Here is a 26265-nt window from a genome sequence, read left to right as displayed (position 1 = left end):
AAGACAGCTTCAGCAATAGTGAGAGCCATTTTTAACTTTTCAATGAATAAACAAGTCAGTGAAATTCTATTTGTTTAAACTTTAGCAAATCCCAACACATCCACTTATGATGCATTCAAAATCCCGCAAAGAACCCCCAGTTTTGTTTCAATCTCCATTAACTGATAACCTTTTAGAAAGAAATTCAAACTTCAAGTTAATAGCTGAAAGAATGAAACATCAAAATTTCATATTTTAATACTTAAACTGTCACATGACTAAATGTACTAGGCTATTTACTATATTTTTGTAGGCAGATTATACTTCTAGATGAAAGGGAGAAATATATTCCTGTTTTATACATATCACACATCACACTCTCCATAGAATTTTTTAGCAAACAGTCCACAGTTGCTTCCAACTTCCAATGGGTCCCCATTTCTCCATTTTGGCGATTAGTAATTTTGAGTGGCTAATCACCACCACCAGGAGTAAAGCCTGTTCTGATGATCTTTTATTTCACAGCCACATTTCTTGAAATCTTCAGAAGGTTACAGATGTGTCTCTTCAACTAGACACCATTTCCTTCCTACATCTGGCTGTGGTAGCTTGCAAAGCCATGCAGCCTCTTCCCTCTGAAGACTACATAAAACTGCTGTTTGTGGCATTTATTTATTTGTAGGGAAACCTGTAATCCAACTCAAAAATGGTTTACTTTGCCTTTCCTCATGAAACTGAAACATATTAATCTGACATCCTGCTTGAAATGCTAAATAGCTTTCTTTGATCCCAGCAAATGGATAGTTCACAACATAACAGGGTATAACCCAATACCAACACCATTTTTTCTGAGACTTTGGGAGACTCAGCATCTGCCCATCATCAAATGAGAGTGCTTTAATTTTGACTCTAAGTACAAATACCTCATACCTTCTCAGTAAAATGATTTAAGCCTTCCTTTGACCTCTAATAACCAAACTTACTGTCAGGCAGACTGATGAACAGGTTTCATGATGCCTAAATTTAAAATAATATAATCCCAAAACATGATCCCTTTATTTACCCTAAATTTAAAATAATATAATTTTAACAAAAGCATGAAGCAGAGCATATTTCTAAAGTTATAAGCACAAGTCCAAGGATAAAAAATAGCACCCAGTAAATTAAAGATTTGTTAAATATAAAAGGACTGCTCCACCATCAGTAAGAAATTGGGATAATGTGTAGAGCCATTTGTGAGAAGTCTCTTTGAACTGATAGAACAACTAGAGGAAAATTGAGTAAATTCATCAACAGTATTTTTACTAAAGGTCAGCACATAAACTTCAAATAAAGTCAGGACAGATGATTGATAAACAAATCCAAACTTAGAGTTAGTAAACTAATCAGGTCAGAAACTAACTAGAGTTAGAGAAGATTATTGTGCACAAAAAGTTTAGACATGAAGCTGTAAAAAGGAACCAATCTCAGGACAGATATTGACCGAGCCAGAAAGCACTTTTGTCAGCTTGCATAGTGTGTAATTATAAATATGGTCAAAGGAATTTTAAATCAGTAAATTTAGGGACATTTTGAAATAATATGTTGCTCCAATGTTGAAGCAATGATAAATGGAGCAAGAAAAGTTGTGTGATTTATGTGGCTATCAACATCGATCTATCCAGCTGGCCAAATGGTAAGGCAAAATTTCAATGTTGGCACAAGTACAAAAATCACATTATGGCAATAAATTGTGCAAATAATTGCCAGAGGCAAGTTACAACTGGATTGTTTTGTTATTTAACCCTTTATGATGTGGAGATGCTGGTGTTGGACTGGGGTAAACACAGTAAGAAGTCTCACAACACCAGATTAAAGTCCAACAGGTTTATTTGGTAGTGAATGCCACTAGCTTTCAAGGTTTGCCCCTTTGTCAGGTGAGTGGGAATTCTGATCACAAACACAGCCTATGAAGGTATAGTTTACAGAAAACTAATTAGAATGCGAGTCTTTACAGCTAATCAAGTCTTAAAGGTGCAGACAATGTGAGTGGAGACAGCATTAAGCATAGGTTAAAGAGGTGTGTATTGTCTCCAGACAGGACAGTAAGTGAGATGTTGTAACCCCAGGCAAGTCATGGGGGTTACAGATAGTGTGACATGAACCCAAGATCCTGGATGGGGCTGTCCTCATGTGTGTGGAACTTGGCTATCAGTTTCTGCTCAGCAGCTCTGCACTGTTGTATGTCATGAAGGCTGCCTTGGAGAACCTGAAGATCAGAGGCCTTTCGCAGAGTTGCTGAGTAGAAACTGATAGCCAAGTTCCACACACGAGGATGGCCTTGACCGGATCTTCGGTTCACATCACACTATCTGTAACCCCCCATGACTTGCCTGGGCTTGCAATATCTCACTTACTGTCCTATCTGGAGACGATACACATCTCTTTAACCTATGCTTAATGCTATCTCCACTCACATGGTGTCTTTAAGACCTGATTAGCTGCAAAGACTTGCATTCTAATCAGTATTCTGTAAACTGTGTGTACCTTTATATGCTCTTTTTTTTGATCAGAACTCCCACTCACCTGAAATGGGCAAACCCTGAAAGCTAGTGGCATTTACTCCCAAATAAACCTGTTGGACTTTAACCTGGTGTTGTGAGACTTCTTACTGTGTTTAACACTTTACACAGCAGCCATAATAAGCTCAGGCTTCATTCTTACGTTAAAATCTCCTACGTTTCGTGTCCATTGTTGTGTTTTTTTCAGACAGGCTTAATGAATCTCTTTGAGAAAGTTTTCCTGTGCTGAAGGGGCTGTATAAAAAGTGCCTGGAGCTGCTGCGGTGAACAATCCATCGCACTGGAAAACCCAGGCCGTTCCTAACAGCACAGTCACTCGCACCCTTCAACCCAAACGGCAAAGCCTTTGCCAGACATCCCGCCAGCAAGCGCACCAGTCAGCGCATGCGGAAGAGCTGGGCACATGACTCCTTTCACATTTCCTCTCCCGGGGAGGGAGCACAATGTATCATGGGAAAGGTAGTTCTCCTTTATCAAGCCCAGCGTCCGGCAAAATGGCGAACTACATCCCCCAGAATGCCCAGCAGCTTTTAGGCGCATGCGTTTCCCTTGCAGCAACGCCCGCTCTGTTGGGGTATACCAAGTGGACCCTCAGATGGTTTAACACCAGCGAGCCTTGGCATTTTATTTCCCCACCGCACCTCCCCCGAAAAAGGACAGTTTCTGCATTTTTAGAATACCTCAAACCAAATTTATTTCTTTTGCTTGTGCGGCACGCGGCTTGAAAGAGTGCGAGTGCGCAGCCGCCCTGGATGCAGCCAGCCCCCCTTCTCCTCCTCCCGGATCTGTCACTGGAGGCCCCGAGGTGTCTGCCAGCAATTTGAAGCTGGGGAGCAGCGATTCGGCCCGTGCAGCCGCTCGCCTGCCGAGGCAACCGCCATTGTTACTGCTCAGGGTGTGATTTTTCTTCAAGGCGGATGATGCGGCGCTCCCTGCTCATTTAACTCGTCAGGAGGAGGCGGCGGCGGAGGACACAAAGGAGGTCCGTGGAGGAGGAAAGGGAGGGCTGCCTCAGCTGTCATCCTGCGGTGGAGGGAAGCCAGAACTGGTACAGGGTCATCCTGACTGTCATCAATCCCTCCCCTTTCCCCCCCCCTTCCCTCCCCACCACAAGCACCCCGACCCCCTTCCACCTCCATCACGACAGAGCTGTTGGCAAACTGAAGGCAAAGAGCAACAATAGTAATATTCTCCCCTCCTCAGTCCTGTGATAATGGATCGTGAAAGAGGAGAGAGCGAAGATAATTTAGATTACTCAGTAGCAAATGTGGAAAAGGTAGGAAGACCACGCCAGTTTCATTTATTTGTAACATGGTACCCCTTCGTCATCTTATTATGGTTTCTGTGAACTCGTAAGCGGGTAGGCACATTAAAATCATTACCTGACAAGCCTCGTTCAATCAAAGCCTCGTCACAAATGTAACAAAACATAATATTGTCTTTTTACCTAGTTAGTAATAACAAGGATCGTGACTTTTGTAGTCAGATTGAAAATATTTTTATTTTGTAATATGGTATCATTTACAAGTTACCTTTGACACTTACTGGAGGTAAGCTTTTGATATGTAAATACATATAACTTGTTGGTTTTGAACGTAAAAGCTATTACTTATTCTTATTACTTATTATTTATTAGTTATTCCATACAGGTGCATCCGTGTTTTATTGTAATTTTTTTTATTGTTGAAGCTAAGATCCCAGAATGGACCCAGAAATACTTACTGGGGAAGAATGCACTTTTGTCTTTATCAGAAAGTATCATTTTATAGTAAACAATTATTTTTAAGCACATCGTACTGGAAGCATGCTTGTATATTTGAAGTTTGTTAAAAGCTACTTAATAGGGCCACTTTTCACAATATTGAGCTATTTGTCAACGTATTTTCTTTTTGTGAAAATAATCCTTTATTGTGCGCCCCTATGTTTTCTTAATAGCATTTGTATGGGATTACTTGAGATAGGAGTAACAATTGTTGTGTAAACCAACCCATTTTTCATGGTTTGTTGTGCTATGTTCATAAATTATTGATTCTTGAAGCTGACCTAATAGCAAAGATTGGGGTAAATAAAATCTTGGCTGTGTGGGGTTAAAAACAATGTGAAATTGAGGTCAGAAGAGTCTGATTTAGGACAAGGAAAGTGTAATTAGGACAGAATGGAGTTTTAAATCTGTATTTTTCACATTTGGATTCCAATGAAATGTGTAGACCTCTGAAGGTTTTTCTGTCCTTAGGCAGATTCTCTGTATGGTTTGATCTCATCCTCTGATCCAAATTTGGCTCGTGATCTTTGCCTACCTCCAGAGCTAATCTAGTTTAGCTAAAAGGGATTGACATATCTGGAAGATATGTTACCAATTTTTTTTTTAAGTAAAAGATGACTAAAGTTTATTTGTCAGTGCCACAAGTAGGCTTACATAACACTGCAATGAAGTTACTGTGAAAATCCCCTAGTCGCCACTCACTGGCACCTGTTTGGATACACTGAAGGAGAATTTAGCATGGCCAATGCATCTAACCAGCACATCTTTTGGACTGTGGGAGGAAACCAGAGGAAACCCATACAGACATGGGGAGAATGTGCAGACTCAGCACAGACAGTGATCCAAGCCAGGATTGAAACCAGGCTCCTGACACTGTAAAGCAGCAGTGCTGACCACTGTGCAGCCCACTAAGTTTGTTACCCCTTGAACTATGTGCGTAGCTTTTCATGGCTATAAATAACTAGACAGTTCCAAAAACACCAACAAGTTGTATTCATGACTTTAATGTAAAAAAATTGTTCCAAAGCTTCAATCAAAATAACAATGGCAAGCCAAAAATGATTGCTAACCAAAGATTTGGCCCAATACTTGAATTTTGAAGATGATCGTAAAAAGAAGAAAGGGAGGTGGCATGGTGAAAGAGCTTTGGGAATTGAGGATCTGGGTGCTGGAGGGCTGTGGGAGGGGGTGATGCACAAACACCAGTGCGACAAGGACAGATTTTGCCCAGTCGGTTTGCAGCTTTCAAAGGTATTACAAATACTTAATTTTAGATGAGTTTCAATTTCCTCCAGTTGATCATTGGAAAGACAGAAGCGAATGGTTTTGACTTGTTGCAAATGCCACACTTCCCCGTTAACTGTCTCAGGCTCAACTATTTGTAATCTCTGTTTTATACAACCCCAAGTCAACCAGCTTCCCTTCCATGCTTCCTTGCTAAGTGACATTGTAAATGATTCCTTTTCTTCAATACCTTCTTTTTTCTTTTTAACTTCTCATCTCATCAAAAGACTGTTCTTCTGTCTCTCTCTGGCCCCCCTGCCCCCCTCTCTACTCCTCTGCAAACTACCGCCTATCTTCAGTCTGTCTCCCTCTCAGTCCTAGAAAATGTTATCTCCCACATCTCTGTTCATCTTTCCTGTAACCCTGTGTTTTCATTCCTGCTGCAGCACTGTAATGGCTCTAATCAAAGTTGCACATGGCATGTTCAGTGACTATTCTCTCTTTGGCCTCTCTGTAGCTATTGCTATGACAGACCACATCTTTGTCCTCCAATTCCTTCCTCCCTAGTGCTGCTCAGTGGGATTGCACTGGGTTGGTTCCAGTGTCAGCTTTCTGATTGTAGAAGAATGTCATTTCCTCCAGCAGTCTGTACTTCTCACTGAGGGCACCCTCCACCATATTTTGTGGCAATTTCTTTGTGCTAAGTGGAATAGATTAACAACAGACCTAACCGCGCAAAACTAAGCATCCATGAGATGGTGTGAGCCTACAGCAGGAGCTAAATTTTCTTTTACTGCAGACTATAAACTCATGCCTCTGCATATCCCTCATTTTTCCTCCACCATGACAATATGACTAATCTTGGCTCACTGAGTGTAGAAGAGCATGGCAGGAGCGCCACAAGAGCACATCTGAAAATGAGGTGCCAAACTGTTGACGCTACCATTGAGGCCTGCATGCTTGCTAAACAAAGGAGGCAACCTACTACAAACAGAGCTAAACTATCCTGTTACCAATGCACTGTGAAAATTCTGCAATTGTGCTACGTTCAGTCATGGACGATGGTGAGCAATTTGGCACCTGGTAGAAGGGGAAGGCTACATGAACATCCCTGTCCTCATTGATGGTGGAGCTGAAATATTCACAACCATCTCTCCAATAATCCTTTTCAGCCTCATAATTTGTTAGTCTTTAGTCAATTTGATTTGAGATGTGAGTAAATGGCTGAGTGCACTGCATACAGTAAAAATTGTTTCCCAAAACATCCTAGCTGAAGGCCTGTAGTCCCCATCAAGCTCTGACCCTAGCTTACCTTTTGAATGCAACAATAGCACTAACATTTGCCCGACAGTGAAACATTTGGTTAGGTACTCAAAACCATGTGGCGTTGGGACAGAGTAGCTAGGTGGAAACGATTCTCATTCATGGAAGGATTGAGAACCTGATGAGACAGACTTGTGGTTGGCAAAAGAAACAATGGCAACCTGAGGAAAACATAAGATCTGAAATGCAGTACTTGAGACTGTGATGAAGACACTCAAATCATGCTATTTGAAAGATAATAGAATTGTTTTTTGAAGACGAACTTCAGGAAGCTTAGTGGAGGGCATGCCCCTGTCTATATCAATGGGGATTCTAAACTCGTTGGAGTTTAGAAGGATGAGGGGGGATCTTATAGAGACGTATAAGATAATGAAAGGAATGGATAGGGTAGAGGTAGAGAGATTCTTCCCGCTCAAAGGACAGCAGGACTAGAGGGCACAGCCTCAAGATGAGGGGGGAGCAGTTTAGAACGGAGTTGGGGAGGAACTTCTTCACTCAAAGGGTGGTGAATCTCTGGAATTCTCTGTCCGTTGAAGTGGTGGAGGCTACCTCACTAAATATATTTAAGACACAGGTAGATAGGTTTTTGGTAGGCCAGGGAATTAAGGGTTACGGGGAGAAAGCGGGAAAGTGGAACTGAGCCACTTCAGATCAGCCATGATCTTGTTGAATGGCGGGGCAGGCTCAAGGGGCTAGATGCCCTACTCCTGCTCCTATTTCTTATGTTCTTATGGGATGCGGTAGAAATGGCTGCGAGCTTCCTGTTTCCAGATCACCAGCAATCTGTCCTGATTCCTCCATGCAGACGCTATAGTTAAGAGAGCCCACCAATGCCTCTACTTTCTTAAGAGACTACGGGAATTTGGCATGTTTTCTACAACTCTCTCCAACCTCTACAGATGCACCATAGAAAGCATTCTTTCTGGTTGTATCACAGCTTGGTATATTTGCCGCAAGAAAATACAAAGAGTTGTGAATGAAGCCCATTCTAACACTCAAACCAGCCTCCCGTCCATTGACGATGTCCACTCTTCCCGCTGCCTCAGAAAAGCAACCAGCATAATCAAAGATCCCCACGCACCCCGGTCATATTCTCTTCCACCTTCTTCTATCGGGAAAAAGATACAAACATCTGAGGACACATACCAAATGACTCAAGAATAGCTTCTTCCCTGCTGCCATCAGACTTTTGAATGGACCTACCTTACATTAAGTTGATCTTTCTCTACCACTCTAGCTATGACTGTACACTACATTCTGCACTCTCTCCTCTCCTTTCCTTCCCCATGTGTGGTATGCTTTGTCTATATAGTGCACAAGGAACAATCCTTTTCACTGTATTCTAATACGTGACAATAAATCAAATCTAAAAACAGGCTACAGGGAAAAGGAGTGACACTGGTTGAATTGCCCTTGCAGAGAGCCAGCACAGGGATAATGGGCTGAATGGCCTTATTCTGTGCTGTAACCATTCTATGTTTTTTATCATATAGGTACGTCCTGCTAGACAAATTCGATGCTGTTAATTACTGTACTCTCGGGCTACTCCCATTCATCAGCAAAGCAATGGAAGGAGTTGTTAAGCAGAACTATAGAGCAGCACTTATTCACCCATAACCAACATTATATTCTGTTAGTTTGCCCAAGACTACTCAGCTACAGACCTCATTTCAGCCAGAGGCTAGGTATAGACAGAAGGGTTGACCCTGGCATCTCCACAACATTCAAAGAAAAGCATTGGTGTTTTACTGTTACACTAGCCAACATTTGTCCCACCATCAAAACCTAAAACAGATCTGGCTGTTTAATTTGAAACTATTTGTGGGAACTTTGTGCATGAATTAGCTACTGTGTTATATTATGGTGTCTCTACTGGTGAAAAAGCACTTTGGGATGTTCTAAGGTTGGGAAAGGCATAATTTAAATTACTTTTTTTCCTTTCTGTGTTGATCCCACATTACAAAAGTGGCTACAATTCAAAAAGTTCTTCATTGGCTGTAAAATGCTTTGGGACTTGCTGTGGCTGTATAAAGTGCTATATAATTACAAGTCATTCTCTTCACTCCACTCTAGGTTTTACTGTTTCTCAGCCTTCACCTCTGCTTTTTCCCAAATCTTAAGCGAAGGCTTTGGTAGCTATCTTCTTCCAATACGAAAGTTAGGTGAAGTCTGAAGGGGGCAAGAGTGGAAAGCAGATGACTAAAGGTGGGGTTGTTTCTTCACCAAACCATGAAATAGAATTGGGACAAGCAGAGAAACAATTACAGAAGCAGATACAGAAATGTCATTTTTTTTGGGTATAAGATCATGAGAATCAGTATGTTAAAGCAGCTAATAAAATGAGAACAGTGTAAATATATTAATCTTTTCAAATATGAATAATATCTATATTGTACTCTGCAACTTTAAAATGTTTACTTTTCTAGTTTATACTGCTATACACATTTGTAACTTAGTTTAAAAAAAATTAACTAAATGGCCTTGAGATAGATGACTTTAATGAACATAGGATTTGAGAAGCTGATTCTGTGTTGGTTTCCCCATATTTTTAATTTGTACTGATCCATATTGCTCCTAGTTGTACTAAAGATCCAATGATTTTTAAGAATGTACTTGTCTGGCTGGTTATTTGTTCCTTACTTTTTATTCATATGTCTTTTTAGCAGTGGAATTAATAAATATTGTTTTGAAAAGGTCATCTGACTGTTACACAGCTTTGTTTTGGAAAGCTGTGCCTCCCTGTGCGCACTGAAGAAAGCAACCCAGTTCTGCTTCCTACACAGTTTGTGATTGTGTGCTACTGCGTGATGTCGGCTCACTGAAATTAACATTTTAGCTGCAATTTTAGACCATTCATTTGAGTTTTGTTTCTAATGTATCCACCATTGTTCATCATTAACAGCAGCAAAATCTGGTGTATTGATCTGGCTGAGCTAAATTTTAGTGGACTTATGGGTAGGAGACAGTTGCATCATAAATAGCATCTCACCTAATGATTTATGAAATCCGGCCAATTAGTTTATATAGTTCTTTAGATTGAACAATATTTGTGGACTGTAATTTGCTTTTTCCACACAGGAGAAAAGTGTTCATCTACTTGACCCATTTTTTAAAATTCTGAAATAAAGTACAAAAACTGATCTGAGAGCTGAATGATTTTATCAATGAGCAGTAGCACAATTATTGTTTGCCTGTGTTTTGCTAACTCTGACTCAGTGATTCCTAAAATATCAGCTGAACAGTAGAGTGGAAGTAAATGCATCTGGAAATCAGTAACTAGATGCTAAGTTTTTTATTCACTTGAGATGTGGGCATTGTTAAGGCCAGCCTTTATTGTCTGTCCCTAATTGCCCTTGCGAAGGTGGTGAGTCACCACTTTGAACTATTGGAGTTCCTATGGTGTAGGTGCACTTGCAATGCTGTTAGACTTTTACTTGCTGATAGTTTTAGTTTTAATTTTTCATTATTATCTAAAAAAGAAGAATGTGCAGGGCTACAGGGAGTAACACTCTGAATTGTTCCCTTAAAGAGCGAGCGCAAACATAGCCTAATGGCCTCTTTCTGGGCTTTAAACATTCTATGATATGATATTCACGTTTTTTCATTTTCTGACTGACTCTTCTAAGTAATAGATCTATGGATAAATGACCTATCCTCAAACTTCACATAAATCATTAGTGATGTGCAAGTCTTGACAGTAGTGAGTTCTGCTAGGCTGTGGGTACATTGTAACAGGGCCCATCTGTCCTTGCCTGATAACCACATGTCTATTTTCATCAGACCATAGATCATAGACAGTAGAATCGTACAGTGCAGAAGGAGGCCATTCAGCTGAGTCTGCACCAACCACAATCCCACCCGGGCTCTATCCCCATGCATTTACCCTAGCTAGTTCCCCTGTTGTTGGAAATGTTGGAGCTTGGGCGATTTTTCTCAATCTGAATCTGAAAATTTCAGATTATTGTTCTCTCTGCCCCAGCTGAAATGAACTAAATTAGAACAAACTGGCAATCAAATCTGGGACCTCCTTGGTCCCTGGGTAAATTTGCCATGCCATTTGCAGGGCACAAGACATTTCTAACTACACTTGTGTGAGAAATTTTGTTTTTATGCAAGGGAGAGTCTTCTATACAAAGTGCTCTTTTTCACTTAAAGTTAGGTATCATATTGTATGCTAAACTAATGCCCTCATTCTATTTCTTCTGAACAGTGACATCTTTGAGGGGAGCAGATGAAAAGCAAGCACTTTTTTTCAGAAAATTTAACTATAACAAACATTTTATTTAAAAGCTGTATTTCCGAATTGGTTGTTAGGGAAAAAGACTGTCCTAGTTTCTTAACTGCTTACCATTTACAGGCTTTTGAGGTGTTGCTGCTGAGTGCTCATGCAATTGGTTGATATCTAGGCAAGTGTGCTTTTAGTAGGCATGACAAGATGGGGTATAGTAGCAGGAACTTGGTTGATATACAAGTTAGAAGCAAGAGTTGGCCACTTGAGCCTGCTCTGTCATTCAATAAGATCATTGTTAATCTGATTGTAACCTGTTCCTATTCCCCCCCCCCCCCCCCCCCCGGTTAATCAAGAATCTTTCTACATTTGCCTTACAAATATTCAACGATTCTGTTTCCACTGCCTTTTTGAGGAAGAGTGTTTAGAGACTTATAGCCCTCGGAGAAAATATCTCTCCGCATCTCTGTCGTCAATGAGTGACCCCCTATTTTTAAACGATAACCCCTAGGTCTAGATTCTCTGGAAAGAGAAAGCATCTTCTCCGCTTCAGGATCTTAAAGGTTTCAATCAAGTTGCCTATTTCTTTTCTAAGTTCTAGTGTATACAGATCCATCCTCTTCAACCTTTCCTCATAAGACAACCCACCCATTCTTGATATTAGCTTAGTGTGCCTTCTCTGAATTGCTTCCAACACATTTACACTTTTCCTTAAATAACAGTACTCCAGATGTGATGTTACCAATACCCTGTAGAACTGAAGCCTAACCTCCCGACTTTTGTAATTGATGTAATAGACTCGTACAGTGCAGAAGAGGGCCTTTGGCCGATCAAGTCTGCACCAATACGTGAGAAATACCTGAACTCCCACCTAACCCCCGTCTACCAGCACTTGGCTTGTGGCCTTGAATATTAGGATGTGCCAACTGCTCATGTAGATATTTCTTAAAGGATGTGAGGCAACCTGCCTCCACTACCCTCCCAGGCAGTGCATTCCAGACCGTCACCATCCTCTGGATAAAGAAGTATTTCTTCGCATTCCCCACTAAACCTCCTGCCCCTCACTGTGTTCCCTTGTGACTTCCCGTTCAACTAAGGGGAACAGCTGCTCCTTATCCACACTGTCCATGTCCCTTAAAAACTTGCACACCTTGATCAGGTCTCCCTTCAGTCTTTTCTGCTCCGATGAAAACAACTCAAGCCTACCTAACTTCTCTTCATAACTTAAATGTTCCATCCCAGGCAGCCTCCTGATGAATCTCCTCTGCACCCCTTCCAGTGCAATCACCTCCTTCCTATGATGTGGCAATCAGAACTGAACACAGTACTCCAGCTGTGGCCTCACCAAAGTTCTATACAACTTCAACGTGACTTCCTTCCTTTTGTAATCTATGCCTCAACTGATAAAGGCAAGTGTCCCATATGCCTTTTTCACCACCCTTCTAATATGTCGTTCTGCCTTCAGAGATCTAAGGACAAACATGCCAACATCCATTCTGTTCCGTCTGTATCTTCTTGTAGTCCAAGACACTATGCCTCCCTGTTAGCTGCCCAGCCAATCATTGTGAAATCTGCAAACTTACTAATCAGGCACCTAGCGAAGAAGCAGCACTCCAAAAGCTTGTGATTTCAAAAAACCTGTTGGACTAATTATAATGTGGTGTCGTGTGAGCTCTCTCCTTAGTTTATCACATCACCTATATTAACTGTCTTTTTGAGGGTATGACTAATAATTTAGTGATCAAGGTGCACACCAGTGTGTACCAAAATATCTTCAGTGCTTTCAGTTTTGATCTATCATCTTTGCCACCATAGTTCTTTATTTTTCTTCATTATTCTTAATTTTCATGCTTCCTAAATAAGTATCTAACTGGTTCTTAAACATCTCAATTGACCTTGTATCTATGAACTTCTCCAATTTTGGTTCCGTGTTTTCTCAGTCCTTTTAAGGTTTTAATGAATTCCCTTTCTAATATCCTGCTCCTTATTTTTCATTCCCCTATCAGAAATTAGAATCTGCCCCATCTACTCTTAGGAATTTCCTTCTTCCTTTATAACACTGCAATCAGATCAAAGATAAATTGGAAGCATTTAATACAAATTAAGGGAAGTTACACTTAGCTTTTATTAAGCTCTGATTAGGCCACAACTATGGTGTCCAGTTCTGGTCACTATTCTTTGAGAGGGTGCAGAGGAGATTTACCAGAATGGTTCTGGGATGAGGGATTTTGGCTACAAGGCAGCTTGGAGAAGCTGGGACTTTTCTCCTTTTGAGCAAAGGAGATTGAGGAGAAATTTGTTAGAGGTCTACAAGATAATGACAAGTTTAGATGAAGTAGACAGATATAGCCCTTCTAATTAACTGATTTTACAAGGACAAGGGGACACGGGTTTAATGCTCTGGGTATGAGATGCGAAGGGGATAAAAAGAAGAATTTCTTTACACAGTGAATGGTAACAACTGCGTTGTGGAAGCAGAGACAATAAATGATTTTGAAAGCAAATTGGATGAGCATTTGGAAGACATAAACTTGCAGGGTTATAGGATAGAGTGAGGAATGGGATTGACTGGATTGCTCCACAGAGCCGTTTCAGACTCGATAGGCCGAATAACTTCCTTTTGAAGCATTATGACTCCATGACTTCACCTTATTTCTATGGCACTTTATTTTAAATTCATCCAATCTCACATTGTAATTTGGTCCCTTGATTTTAGCTTTCAGAAGGGTGAATCATCATGGAACTTCCTCCAAGGAAAATAAGGAAGGATACTAAAATTGAACACTAATCTAAATGAGGTCCGTTCAGTGCTGTATTTCTTCCATACTTAGTGGTACTGTGGCACAGTGGTTAGCACTGCTGTCTCACAGTAGACGTGGGTTTGATTCCAGCCTTGGGTGACTATCTGAATGGAGTTTACATTTTCTCCCCGTGTCTTTGTGGATTTTCTCCCACAGTCCAGAAATGTGCAGATTAGGTGGATTGGCCATGCAAAATTGTCCCTTAATGTCTCAAAATGTGTAGGTTTGGGGGGCGGGGGGCGTGGGGCGTGGGTGGGGGACGAGGTTAACCAAGTAAATGCATGATTAAGAGAATGGGGTGGGAGTGGGCTTGCATGGGATGCTGTGTCGGAGAGTCAGTGCAGACATGATGGGCTGAATGGCCTCATTCTGCACTGTTGGGATTCCATGATTATATGTTCTAAGCTGCTTGTGATGAATATCCCTTCCTACCTTACTCTATCTCCAAATGCAATCCCCATCCTTGCTTTTGTTACTTCCAAATGTGATGATTCCAATTCTGTTGCCAGTCTGGTCAAAGGTAGGGCATTTCAGTTTTTTAAAATCCTTGGATTTGAGAACACATAAAATTAGGTATCGTTTCTACTTTTGATTGTTATTCAGGGACCTGTGTTAGAAGTTAGTTTGCTGAATGACAACAGAATTATGTTCTGATGCTGCAGTTAAATAGACTGCACAAGGTTAAAGTCCAACAGGTTTATTTGGTAGCAAAAGCCACTGGCTTTCGGAATGCTGCTCCTTCATCAGGTGAGTGGGATTTCAGTTCACAAACAGGACATATAAAGACACAAACTCAATTTACAGACTAATGGTTGGAATACGAGTCTTTACAGGTAATCAGTCTTAAAGGTACAGACAATGTGAGTGGACAAAGGGTTAAGCACAGGTTAAACAAATGTGTATTGTCTCCAGCAAGGACAGTTGAGGAGGTTTTGCAAGCTCAGGCAAATCGTGGGGGTTACAGATAGTGAGACATGAACTCAAGATCCCGGTTGAGGCCGTCCTCATGTGCAGAACTTGGCTATCAGTCTGCTCAGCGACCCTGTGCTGTTGTGTACAGAGATGTAGTCTTAAACCTCAGACAGGAAAGTTCCATGTGGATGATGACATGCTATCTGAATCGCCTACTTCTATGGTGTAAGAATTCTGTGACTCTGATTCTGTTTTATATTCGATATCTGATGTAAGCTTAATTACCGGAACACAAAATGGATGTTGGTGAGGGTATGTAATTGGAGTTTGTGTCCATTGCTATTAAAATGAGGTCTCCTTTCCAGAATGTGTAGTATCCATCAACATTTGCTTAATGAATGGAAAGGACTATTTTCATGAATAAATAATTTTTTATTTTTGCATAATCACTTTGGGTATTTGTTGCTTCTAATATTTTTTAAACCAGCAGAAGCTGTTAAGGTATTGAGGAAGTGTTTTGCGTGAAGTCTATGATCCAGTCACAGAGGGAGGAGTTGAGCCCGAGGCCACGGAATTTGAAGATGAATGTTGTAGAGATAATGGTGTTAAAGGCTGAGTTGTAGTCTATGAATAGAAGGCTGACTTGGATGTCTTATCTAGATATTCCAGGGTTAATTGCAGGGCCAGGTCTGCTGTGGACTTGTTGCAGTGAAAATCGAACTGTAGTGGGTCTAGGCAGTCTGGGAGGGAGGAATGATTTGTGCCATGGCTAACCTTGCGAAGCACTTCATAATGATGGATGTCAGAGCCACTGGACAATAATCATTATGTGGAGATGCCGGTGTTGAACTGGGGTGAACACAGTAAGCAGTCTCGCAACACCAGGTTAAGGTCCAGCAGGTTTATTTGGTAGCACAAACCACTAGCTTTTGGAGTGCTGCCAATTCATCAGGTGAATAGGAGCTCTGTTCACAAACAGGGCATGTAAAGACACAAACTCAATTTACAAAATAATGGTTGGAATTCGAGTCTTTACAGGTAATCAAGTCTTAAAGATACAGAAGGTTAAGCACAGGTTAAAGAGATGACTATTGTCTCCGGCCAGGACAGTTAGTGAGATTTTGCAAGCCCAGGCAAGTCTTGGGGGTTACAGACAGTGTGACAAGAACCCAGGATCCCCGTTGAGGTTGTCCTTGTGTGCGGAACTTGGCTATCATTCTCTGCTCAGCAACTCTGCATTGTAATGTGTCGCGAATGCCAGTTTGGAGGACACTTACCCAAAGATCAGAGGCTGAATGCCTGTGACCGTTGAAGTGTTCCCCAACAGGAAGAGAACAGTCTTGAGTGGTGTTCATTCATCCTTTCGGGATACCATGCAGATGTTATGACAGTGTACCATGCCTTGGGACATCCCTTACTGTAGCATATCAGGTACACAATGGTGGCCAAGTTGCAAGTGTATGTACTGTGTACCCTGGTGGGTGGTGTTCTCACGTGAGATAATGGCATCGATGTCCATGATCTGGCACGTCTTGCAGAAGTTGTTGTGGCAGGGTTGTGTGTTGTCGTAGTCACTGTTCTCCTGAAGGCTGGGTAGTTTGCTGCGGACAATGGTCTGTTTGAAGTTGTGCGGTTATTTGAAGGCAAGAAGTGGGGGCGTAGGGATGGCCTTGGCGAGATGTTTGTTGTCGTCAATGACATGTTGAAGGCTCTGGGGAAGTACTGGATGAAGAAGAGTACTCTGTCCACTGTGTTCTGTGTTGTCTTCTGAGGAGATGTCTATTGGTGCGGTTTTCGCTGTGGAGCGTCAGATCTGTCGATTGATGAGTCAAGTGCCATATCCTGTTCTTATGAGGGCATCTTTCAGCGTCTGGAGGTATCTGTTGTGATCCTGTGTATATGGAGGGCTCATGCATTGGGGATGGCTTCTTTAACGTGTTTAGGGTGGAAGCTGGAGAAATGGAGCATTGTGAGGTTATTCATGGGCTTGCAGTACAGTGAAGTGCTGAGGTGACCATTATCATTAATAATCATAAAGGTATGCCGCCTGGCTTTTTTTTTAGTATCAGGATGATGGCGTCGTCTTAAAGCAGGTAGAGACCTTAGATTGGTATAAAGAGAGGTTTAAGATTCAGTGAATACCCCCACCAGCTGGTCCATGCAGGACCTGAGCGCTCGTCCATCTGGGCCAGTTGCTTTCCGTGGGTCGCCCTTTGAGAAGGCTATTCTGATGTTGGCACTGGTGACCTCGGATACAGGTTCATCTGAGGTTTCTGGGATGGAGGGTTTGCTCTCACTGAGCTCTTGCTCAAAAAGGGCATAGAATGCATTGAACTCATTGGGGAGGGGTGTACTGGAGCTGGCGATTTTACCTGCCTTCATCTTATCCAGCTCATGGATCACTCCCTCTCTCCCTCGTTACAGATATCTGATTTAATGAGCCATGCCCCGACTAATGACCTTAGTGCCAGTTTGTGAAGGCTTTTATAAGACCTTTGTTTTTCATAACAGCTTGCGTGATTTCTAAACTTGTATGACTATTAACCCTTTTCAATTAGCAAGTACAAGGAGGATGTGTATTTTTTTTGGAGAATTTTTGTAGTTATTTAACCATGTTGAAATTCTCTGTACATCTTTTGTTAAATGTGAACTTGGGAACATTTGAAGGAGTCGTTTGACATAGCATCGTTGCCTCTTTTTTTTGTTGTTGATACTATGAAGCTCCAGCCTCCCTTGTAGTTCTGGCACGCTGGCTGGAGGTTGCCATTTGCGTACAGTGTTGGGTGCATCTACCAAGTGTACCATTATTATGTTTGGAAGTAGAGGCTCTTCAGACCATTGAACCTTCTCTGGTACCTTTTTTTCCACAGGAGATGCTATGGTATCTTGTATACAATAGGTTAGTCTGAATATCGGGGACTTTACAGGACCTGGAATGATGATGATAGACAAGATTGCAGGTAAAATCAGAGTCTGAATACTCAGTGTTTGAGAACTTAGCAAGGTCAAACACTGGTTGGCTAATAACAGTGATAGTCTTGACATCTGCAACCTGGAGGATATCAAGGGCTATTCGGTCATCTGTGCTCAGAAGAAAGAGGCTAATTTTTAGACAACATAACATCAGCTCAATGTTGCCATATCTCAGTGGTTTAAGGATCATGCCAATGACTGGGAGTTGGACTCCTCCTCCTGCTCCATAACGTGGTGTGTCCATCATTCAAATCCAAAGGCCTTGGAACCATGATTATTCATCTAACAGGACTGTAATGCTCGCTTCTGAATCTAATTTAAATTTGTCAGATGACCATTTACCAAATATTCCAAAATGAAGAACTACATTTCCTGATATCACCCAAGAATGATTGTAAGTCTTCAGGTTTTTTAGTAACAACTTCATAGATTACTTTTAGGATGTCTGTGTGGTGCTGAGGTTTTACCAAAGTATTCCTGTTGGTTGTAGTGGAAGCATTGTCAGTGCTCACAGGATGCTGATCTTTCCTGTGAGTTAACTTCATACTGCAGCATTGGTAAGGTTGCTGTGGTGGGCGGTTCAGGAATTGCTTTCCTTGACTCGGATGGCCTCCTTTGTGATATAATATGGTGGACTAAGGGTTGGTTCCTGCCCTAAGTAATGTTCTTTCCTCTTAGAATGGTCCTGTGTTGTTCGTACAGTTCAGGCAGTCTAACTCGCTGGATTGCCTTCTCCAGGGTAGGATAGTCTTTAGCTTATAGGAGGCCATAAGAACATAAGAAATAGGAGCAGGAGTAGGCCATCTAGCCCTTCGAGCCTGCCCTGCCATTCAATAAGATCATGGCTGATCTGTCGTGGCTCAGTTCCACTTTCCCGCCCTCCCCCCATAACCCTTAATCCCCTTGCCTATCAAAAACCTATCAACCCTCGTCTTAAATATATTTAGCGAGGCAGCCTCCACCACTTCAACAGGCAGAGAATTCCAGAGATTCACCACCCTTTGAGTGAAGAAGTTCCTCCTCAACTCCGTTCTAAACTGCGCTCCCCCCCCCCGCCCCCCCTTTTATCTTAAGGCTGTACCCTCTAGTCCTACTGTCCTTTCTGAGCGGGAAGAGCCTCTCCACCTCTATCCTATCCATCCCATTCATCATCTTATACGTCTCAATGAGATCTCCCCATATTCTTCTAAACTCTAACGAGTACAAGCCTAGTTTATTCAGCCTCTCCTCATAGTTCAACCCCCTCAACTCCGGTATCAGCCCAGTAAACCACCTCTGCACTCCCTCCAAGGCCAAAATATCCTTGCGTAAGTGCGCTGACTAAAACTGCACACAGTACTCCAGCTGCGGCCTCACCAGTGCCCTGTACAGTTGCAGCAAGACCTCCCTACCTTTATATTCAATCCCCCTCGCTATGAAGGCCAGCATCCCATTAGCCTTCCTGACCACCTGCTGCACCTGCAGGCTGGGTTTTTGCAACTCATACACAACGACTCGAGGCCCCTCTGCACCATCGCATGCTGCAGTTTTTTGCCACGTAAGTAATAGTCCTTCCTACCATTATTCCTACCAAAGTGGACAACTTCACACTTGCCAACATTAAATTCCATTTGCCAGTCCCTGGCCCATTCGCCCAGCCTATCTATATCCTTCTACAGACTTTCCACGCCCTCCGCACAATTTGCCGTTCCACCAATCTTGGTGTCATCAGCAAATTTCGACACCATACACTTGGTTCCCTCCTCCAGATCATCTATATAAATGGTAAATAGCTGAGGCCCCAGCACCGACCCCTGGGACACTCCACTAGTCACCAAGAGAGTGAATTATCTGCAACACCTGTGATTCTGTCTGTGGTGAACTCAGACTTCAAATCATCATATTCGCACCTCTGCCATTTTTTAGAGTAAGAAGTCTCACAACACCAGATTAAAGTCCAACAGGTTTATTTGGTATCACAAGCTTTTGGAGTGCTGTTCCTTCATTGTAGAGATCATTAATGAAGAAATCGACAGGTTTCCTGGGGAGATACACCTTCTATGAAATTTGATGCTCTATAATATCTTATTGGATGTTGGGTTGAAGTAAATGTTGAAGGATTTGAAAATACAATTGAATTTGGCAGAAGACTCGTAGCTTGTCATGCAGTGATGTTGTCTGTAATTGGCCCAATCAAGTAAGGAAGTGTATTGATTTGTTCTACTTCTGATTTTTTTTTCATTTGTAGCTTTTTAATTTGAAGAATGTGGGCTTTGCTGGTGAGGCAGCCATTTATTGTCTATTGCTAATTGCTTTTGAGAAGGTGATGGTGAGCTGTCTTTTTGAACAGCTGCGGTCTATGTGGAGTGAATCAAATTGGCTGAAGACTGGCATCTGTGATGTTGTGAACCTTTGGAGGAGGCTGAAATGGATCATCCACTTGGCACTTCTGGGTGAAAATGGTAGCAAATGTTTGAGCCCTTTTTTTGCACTGATTTGCTGTGCTCCCTCATCATTGAGGATATTTGTGCATCCTCCTCCTCTAGTGAATTATATAATTGTCTGCCACCATTCATGGCTGCATGTGACACTTCTGCAGAACTTTGATTTGATTAATTGGTTGTGGAATTGCTTAGCTTGCTGTTTGGCACGCAAGTAGTCCTGTGTCGTAGCTTCACCAGGTTGACACCTCACTTTTCAACATTCCTGGTGCTGTTCTTGACATGCTCTCCTACATTTTGCATTGAACCAGGGTTGATCTCTTGGCTTGATGGTAATGGTAAAATGGGAAATATGTCAAGCCATGAGGTTACAGATTGTGGTTGAGTACACTTCTGCTGATGGCTCAGTGCCTCATAGATGTCCTGCTTTGAACTGCGAGATCTGTTTGAAATATATCCCATTTAGCACACTGGTAGTGCCACACAACACAAGAGTATCCTTAATGTGAAGACAGTCTCCACAACGACTGATTTAGCCACTCCTACTGATACTGACATGGACAGATGCATCTGCAACAGGCAGGTTGATGAGGATGTGGTCAAGAATGTTTTTCCCTCTTGTTGGTTCCCTCACCCACCTGCTACAGACCCAGTCTAACAGTTATGCCTTTTAAAAGGCAGTGATGTGGTGCTGTAAGAGGCACTGGCAGTGGTTGAGGTGGTGGTATAGTGGCATTGTGGCTAGTAATGAAGAGATCCATCGTAATGTTCTGTAGAACCTGGTTCAAATCCCACTATTTGAATTAAATAAAAATCCAGAATTGAAAGTCTGATGATGACCATGAAAATATTGTTGTTTGTAAAAACCCATCTGATCCTTTAGCGAAGGAAATCTTGTGTCCTTAGTTTGGCCCACATGCAAGTCCAGACCTACAGCAATGTCGTTGACTCATATAAATGATCTGAAATTGGCCAATCCATTCAAGGGCAATTAAAGATTGGCAATAAATGCTAGCCTTACCAATGATGCCCACATCCCATAAAAGAATCTATTTAAAAAAAACTCTAAACTATGTCAGCAGATGTGCTACTGAACTACTCTTGGTGATGGACATTAAAATCCTTCACCCACAGTACATACTGTGCCCTTGCCATCCTTGGTGCTTCCTCCCAAGTGGTGTTCAACATGATGCATCAGCGGAGGGGCCGCACTACATGGTAATCAGGAAGTTTCCTTGCCCATGATGCCATGATACTTCATGAGGTCTGGTGACAATGTTGAGGACTCCAAGAGCAACTCCCTGCTGACTAGACCACTCCTGGGTTTTATTCCTTTGCATCAAACCACCAAAAAGACTCAGAGTGACTTGTTAGGCCAGCTTAGTGGGCCTGGAGTTGCGTGTAGGCAGACCAGACAAAGATAGCATTAATGAACCTGATTAACTTTTTTATGACAATAAATGTCATCAGACTTTAAATTCCAAACTTTTTTATTGAATTCAAATTCTATTACCTGCCATGGTAGGATTTGAACCCGGGACCACAGGATGTTTTCCTGGGTCTCTGCATTATGCCGCTGCCTGCTGTATCTTTCAAATACTTACTGTTAGCACTTCAGTTCTGTGACTGGTCTGGGCCACGCGGGAATCCCAGTGGAGCTAGAAGTGTGGACTTGTGATTCATTTTGAAGACTTTTAATTGTGGGTACGGTTTTAAGAGATTACATGCTGCCACGATGGCATTGCCAAACAATGGATCTTCTGCACTTGTTTTTGGAGGGCTTTCCAAATTGACACGCGCTTCTGCCGAAGAAGAATCCTCTGCAAGGATCAGCTGGCTGTCAACTTCATTTAATCAGCAGTAGAGCATTGCAAGGCAAGATGCGTAGAAGAGAACCACAGGCTTGTTGATTAGAAAATCGGATAGTTGCGAGGCACCCAAAGTAGATGAAATTAACTGTTAGTTTAATTTTGCTTCCTCTTTGCTGAATGTAGGAGCCATGTGTTGAGACTCTTGAGCCTGGATGGGAATCAGTAATGGATCTTGTTCAAATGGTATTTCTGACTGAATTAGTAAAAAGGGCCTTCTGAGGACCTAAAATAGCCTGGATAGCTTTAAAACAAACTTAATTCATCCTTGCAGGCTATGAATTCTATCTCCTGAAACTGTACTTCCATGTACTTCTGCCTTTTTGGCTTCCAAGTTGTTGTGTCTGGAGCTTTTCTTGGCAAATTTTCTCTACATCAGTGGCTTCAGTTGGGAACTTCTTCCAGTTCAGACTCAGTTGAAGGTGCCATTTCTCTTAGATTTTCTGCATTCTTGTGAGCATAAGGGTTTTTTTTTGGATCTACATCCTGCTTTGGACACCATAAAGTGGGCTTACACATGCAGAGTAGAGGATTTAGGTATGGAGCTGATTCTGCTGTAGACCTTTACATATCACTGTCCATCTTTAAGCTGACCATGTATCTGCATATGTGCTTTCTTACATCACAGTGTGGACAGTAGTGTAACTCAGTTCCACATTGACCTTGAATGTACCAGACCCTACTACGCCTTCCACTTTCAGTTCCAAGACTGCTGATTTGCACCAATTGACTTCAGATTTCTGTAGGTGATTCATGGTATTCTGTATGGCTTTATTCTTTCTGAAGTACGCTTATTGGTATGTCATTTCCAGGACTCCCTTTTTTTTTGCTGCTTTTTTAAGATGAATGTTAAGTTTCCTTCTCTCTGAACTCTGGTATAATTCCTAATTCTGATACCTAAAGATCTTCACTGGAACATGACTGATATTCATATTACATTTTCAATGTGACAAAAGCATCTTAAATCTCAATTGAAAGTTTTACGTACATTCCCTAAATATTTTCTTTTGAAACTTGGAGTGCTATTGGCTTTGAAGCAGTTCTGAAATCCCAATCCTTTTCACCATTAATTTAATACTACTGATTTTCAAAATGTGAAATAAATGGATTATTTTATACTTTAGTAAGGAATTCAAATAAGTAATTGACAATTTTACTTGATTTGCAATGATAGCTAACCTGAGTTGATATCACTTGGAAAATTTATTTTCTACTTATGGTGAACTGTAGGTACAGGAGGCATAGGGTGTTTTCATTTCCATTCCTTTATTTCTCTTTGTGAACTGCCTATGGATGAAATATTATTTTTCATATCTTCCTGCCTTTTCTATCTTTTTCAGGCATTACACCAGTTGTACTATGACCCAAATATTGACAACAAGAACCTGGCACAGAAATGGCTGATGCAGGCACAAGTGTCTCCTCAAGCTTGGCAGTTTAGCTGGGCATTGCTTAGTCCTAATAAAGTGCCTGAGATCCAATATTTTGGAGCTAGTGCCCTTCATATCAAGATCTCCCGCTATTGGAATGATATCCCTTCAGATCAGTATGAGACTCTGAAATCACAGCTTTTCAATCAAATAGCATGTTTTGCCTCTGGATCCAAGATAGTTCTCACCAGACTTTGTGTAGCATTAGCATCACTCGCTCTCAATATGATGCCTGAGAGATGGCCAAATGCTGTAGGTGACATGGTGAAGATGTTCCAGACTGAAAGTTCCGATGTGGATGGCAAAGCAAGATGTATGGCTTTGCTGGAACTACTAACTGTCCTCCCTGAAGAATTTCAGACAAGTCGTCTGCCTCAGTATCGGAAAGGTGAAGTGCGAAATGCCCTAGCACAAGAGTCTGGTGCCGTCTTTCCACTTCTACAACAGCTACTACAGACAGATTCCCCCGTGTTCATCAGCCAGAAGGCTCTTAAGTGCTTCTCAAGCTGGGTGCAACTGGATGTTCCTCTGCTGGATTGTGAGTGTTTGATGCAGGCCTCATTTACATCTCTACAGAATGCTGAGCTTTTTGACACAGCAGTTGAAGCCCTTGTCAATGCAATCTCCCAGCCTGATGCTCAAAGGTAAGGGAGTCAGAACTTCATATCACTTTAATGTTTATTGTGGGTTTGTGTGTATCTGTAAAGCAAACAGAAAGTTAATGTGTCAGATGTAACATCACAAATTGGAATGATCTCACATAATATGTTAGCTTGTCCTCTTTGCAGATACTAACTATTCATTCTACTAAGCCCTTCTAACTTTCTTTTTGACTAATGATCAGCATTTCAAGTGTTTTTACTGTAAATTTGACAAGTTTACTGGGCTAAATTGCCTATATGATGCGCAGCTGCTGGAATTTAAAACTTAGTACATGTATCAGGTCAACAAAATTGTGTTTTGTCATAGTAGCAGCCTGGGGGTAACCCATGCATTAAGTTTTTTTATGTAGCAAACCAATTGTGACCACATGGCTCCCTCAGACAGGTGACATCTGTTTGGCTATCTGCCACACAACTATTAGAAGTTTAAGTTACACCAATGTAGTAGCATATTTTATCATGCAAGCTATCTGCATAAAGTACACGACATTGTGGGTTGGGAAGAAGTGTGTGTGTGGTGTACATGGGTTAATTTTTGTAGCTTGTAAAGACTGTGGAGGCAATATTGAGCCCACACTCGCTGTCTGCAGAAATGGCGGTGAGAGCTCAAGATCCAGTAAAACTCTGAAATCAAGAATTTCACTGGTGAGATCGCACTCCAATTTTCATCGGACCTTACCAGTGGCTTAATCAAGTTCAGGTACATTACTGGTGTGAACCTGATTTAAATGCTTCTCCAAATATTAGCATATTATTTAAAAACCCATTAGTATATATTGAGCCTGAGGTGTGGTTTACAACAGGTTCTTTCCAACGTGACACGTTTAGGGGAAGATATTTTCAGCCTGATAACAGCTTTCTGAGATAAAATAGAACATTTTAAAGAGAATTAAGATTTTGAGTTGGTGAGCAGGTTAACACGATTTCTTTGAGCGGTGGCATTGTAAGTGTGGTGTGGCCAGGACAGGATGTTGGCTATAAATCAAAGCTCTTAGATTCTCCTTATTGTTCTTTTTAAAATTTAATTGGGTAAAATGTTGCTGAATTGTCATTTCACCAGTGTTTACAATGTTGGCAAGGCCAGTGCTAACTGTACTAATACAAGATGGCAGGCTTGGAATGTTTGAACATTGTCGAACTGTACAAAGAAGCTTTCTGTTCAAGAATATTTAGCTACTTGGCATGTGTTTTGGACAATATTAAGATGTCCACTCAAAAGAACTCTGCTTTCAGGTCGTCAGTAGTTCATGTATAATTTTGTAAGATGAAATTGTGGAATGTCCTGGATAAAAGCTAACTCCAGATAATAAATTTGTTACCACTGTTTTGCACCAAAAAGTGCACAACAAAGAGCAAAATCAGTCTTGCAACAGAACCTTTTTTCAGCTGTATTTTAAGGATCAGATAACTCTCATGAAGTTTAAAAATGAAAGAGTAGAAAAAGCAAGAATGCTATGAAACTTCAACTGAAGATATTAATTTATTGAAATCTAACAGCTTTCTAATCTATGAAATAATTTTCAAAAATTATTAAAGCAAATTTGTCACTTAAAAATAAATGTTTTATCATTGATTTTAACATGGGAGTGATGGCCATATACATCTGTTCTTTTGGTAACCTGCCATTTAAAATTATGATGAAAACTCTTAAAATGTCCCCAGCTGATTAAATACTGTGTCAATGTTACCTACAATGACCAGAATGAAACCATGGCTCAAAAGACTGTAATTTTTAATTTTTGTTTTAGAAAACACAGAGGAATAAAGCCACAGGACCACTAATTCGTTTCAAAAACAAGAAAAAAACATTTTATTAAACATGAAATATTGGATTATGACACAATACTCCTTTACTCCGCCCTTGGTTTCATTAAGCTTCAATACTCAGTATCACAAAGTCCCTGTAAGTACACAGATTGGCTGTAGTCAAATATACACTCTACTCTGAACCCAAGCTAGTGTTGTGGTTGTCTCCTCAGAATTCCTCTAGATGATTGTCACATGAGAGATTTCAAACCCCACCCCCAAAACATCCTTTAAGTCTTTCACAATAATGCTTTTCATAGTGGTTTGCATTCCAAAATCCCGGTTTTCCAAATGACTTTTTTTAAACAAAGCCTCT

General features: G+C 41.3%; 1 protein-coding gene across 2 annotated transcripts in view; it reads left to right on the top strand.

Moving 5' to 3' along the window:
- Positions 1-3098: 3098 nt before the first annotated feature.
- Positions 3099-26265, top strand: part of ipo13b (importin 13b) — a 135854-nt gene continuing 112687 nt past the window's right edge. For both annotated transcript variants that reach the window (XM_080195449.1, XM_080195448.1), the window contains exons 1-2: positions 3099-3816; positions 23392-24125. In XM_080195449.1, the coding sequence (XP_080051575.1) occupies positions 3754-3816; positions 23392-24125 (797 nt within the window). In that variant the 5' untranslated portion in view covers positions 3099-3753. The remainder of the gene's footprint in view (positions 3817-23391; positions 24126-26265) is intronic.

Source organism: Carcharhinus amblyrhynchos, chromosome 9 (genome assembly GCF_965287045.1).
Source record: "Carcharhinus amblyrhynchos chromosome 9, sCarAmb.v2.hapA, whole genome shotgun sequence".
In the NCBI taxonomy this organism is placed as follows: Eukaryota; Metazoa; Chordata; class Chondrichthyes; order Carcharhiniformes; family Carcharhinidae; genus Carcharhinus; species Carcharhinus amblyrhynchos.
This window is presented reverse-complemented; position numbering and strand designations above follow the sequence as displayed.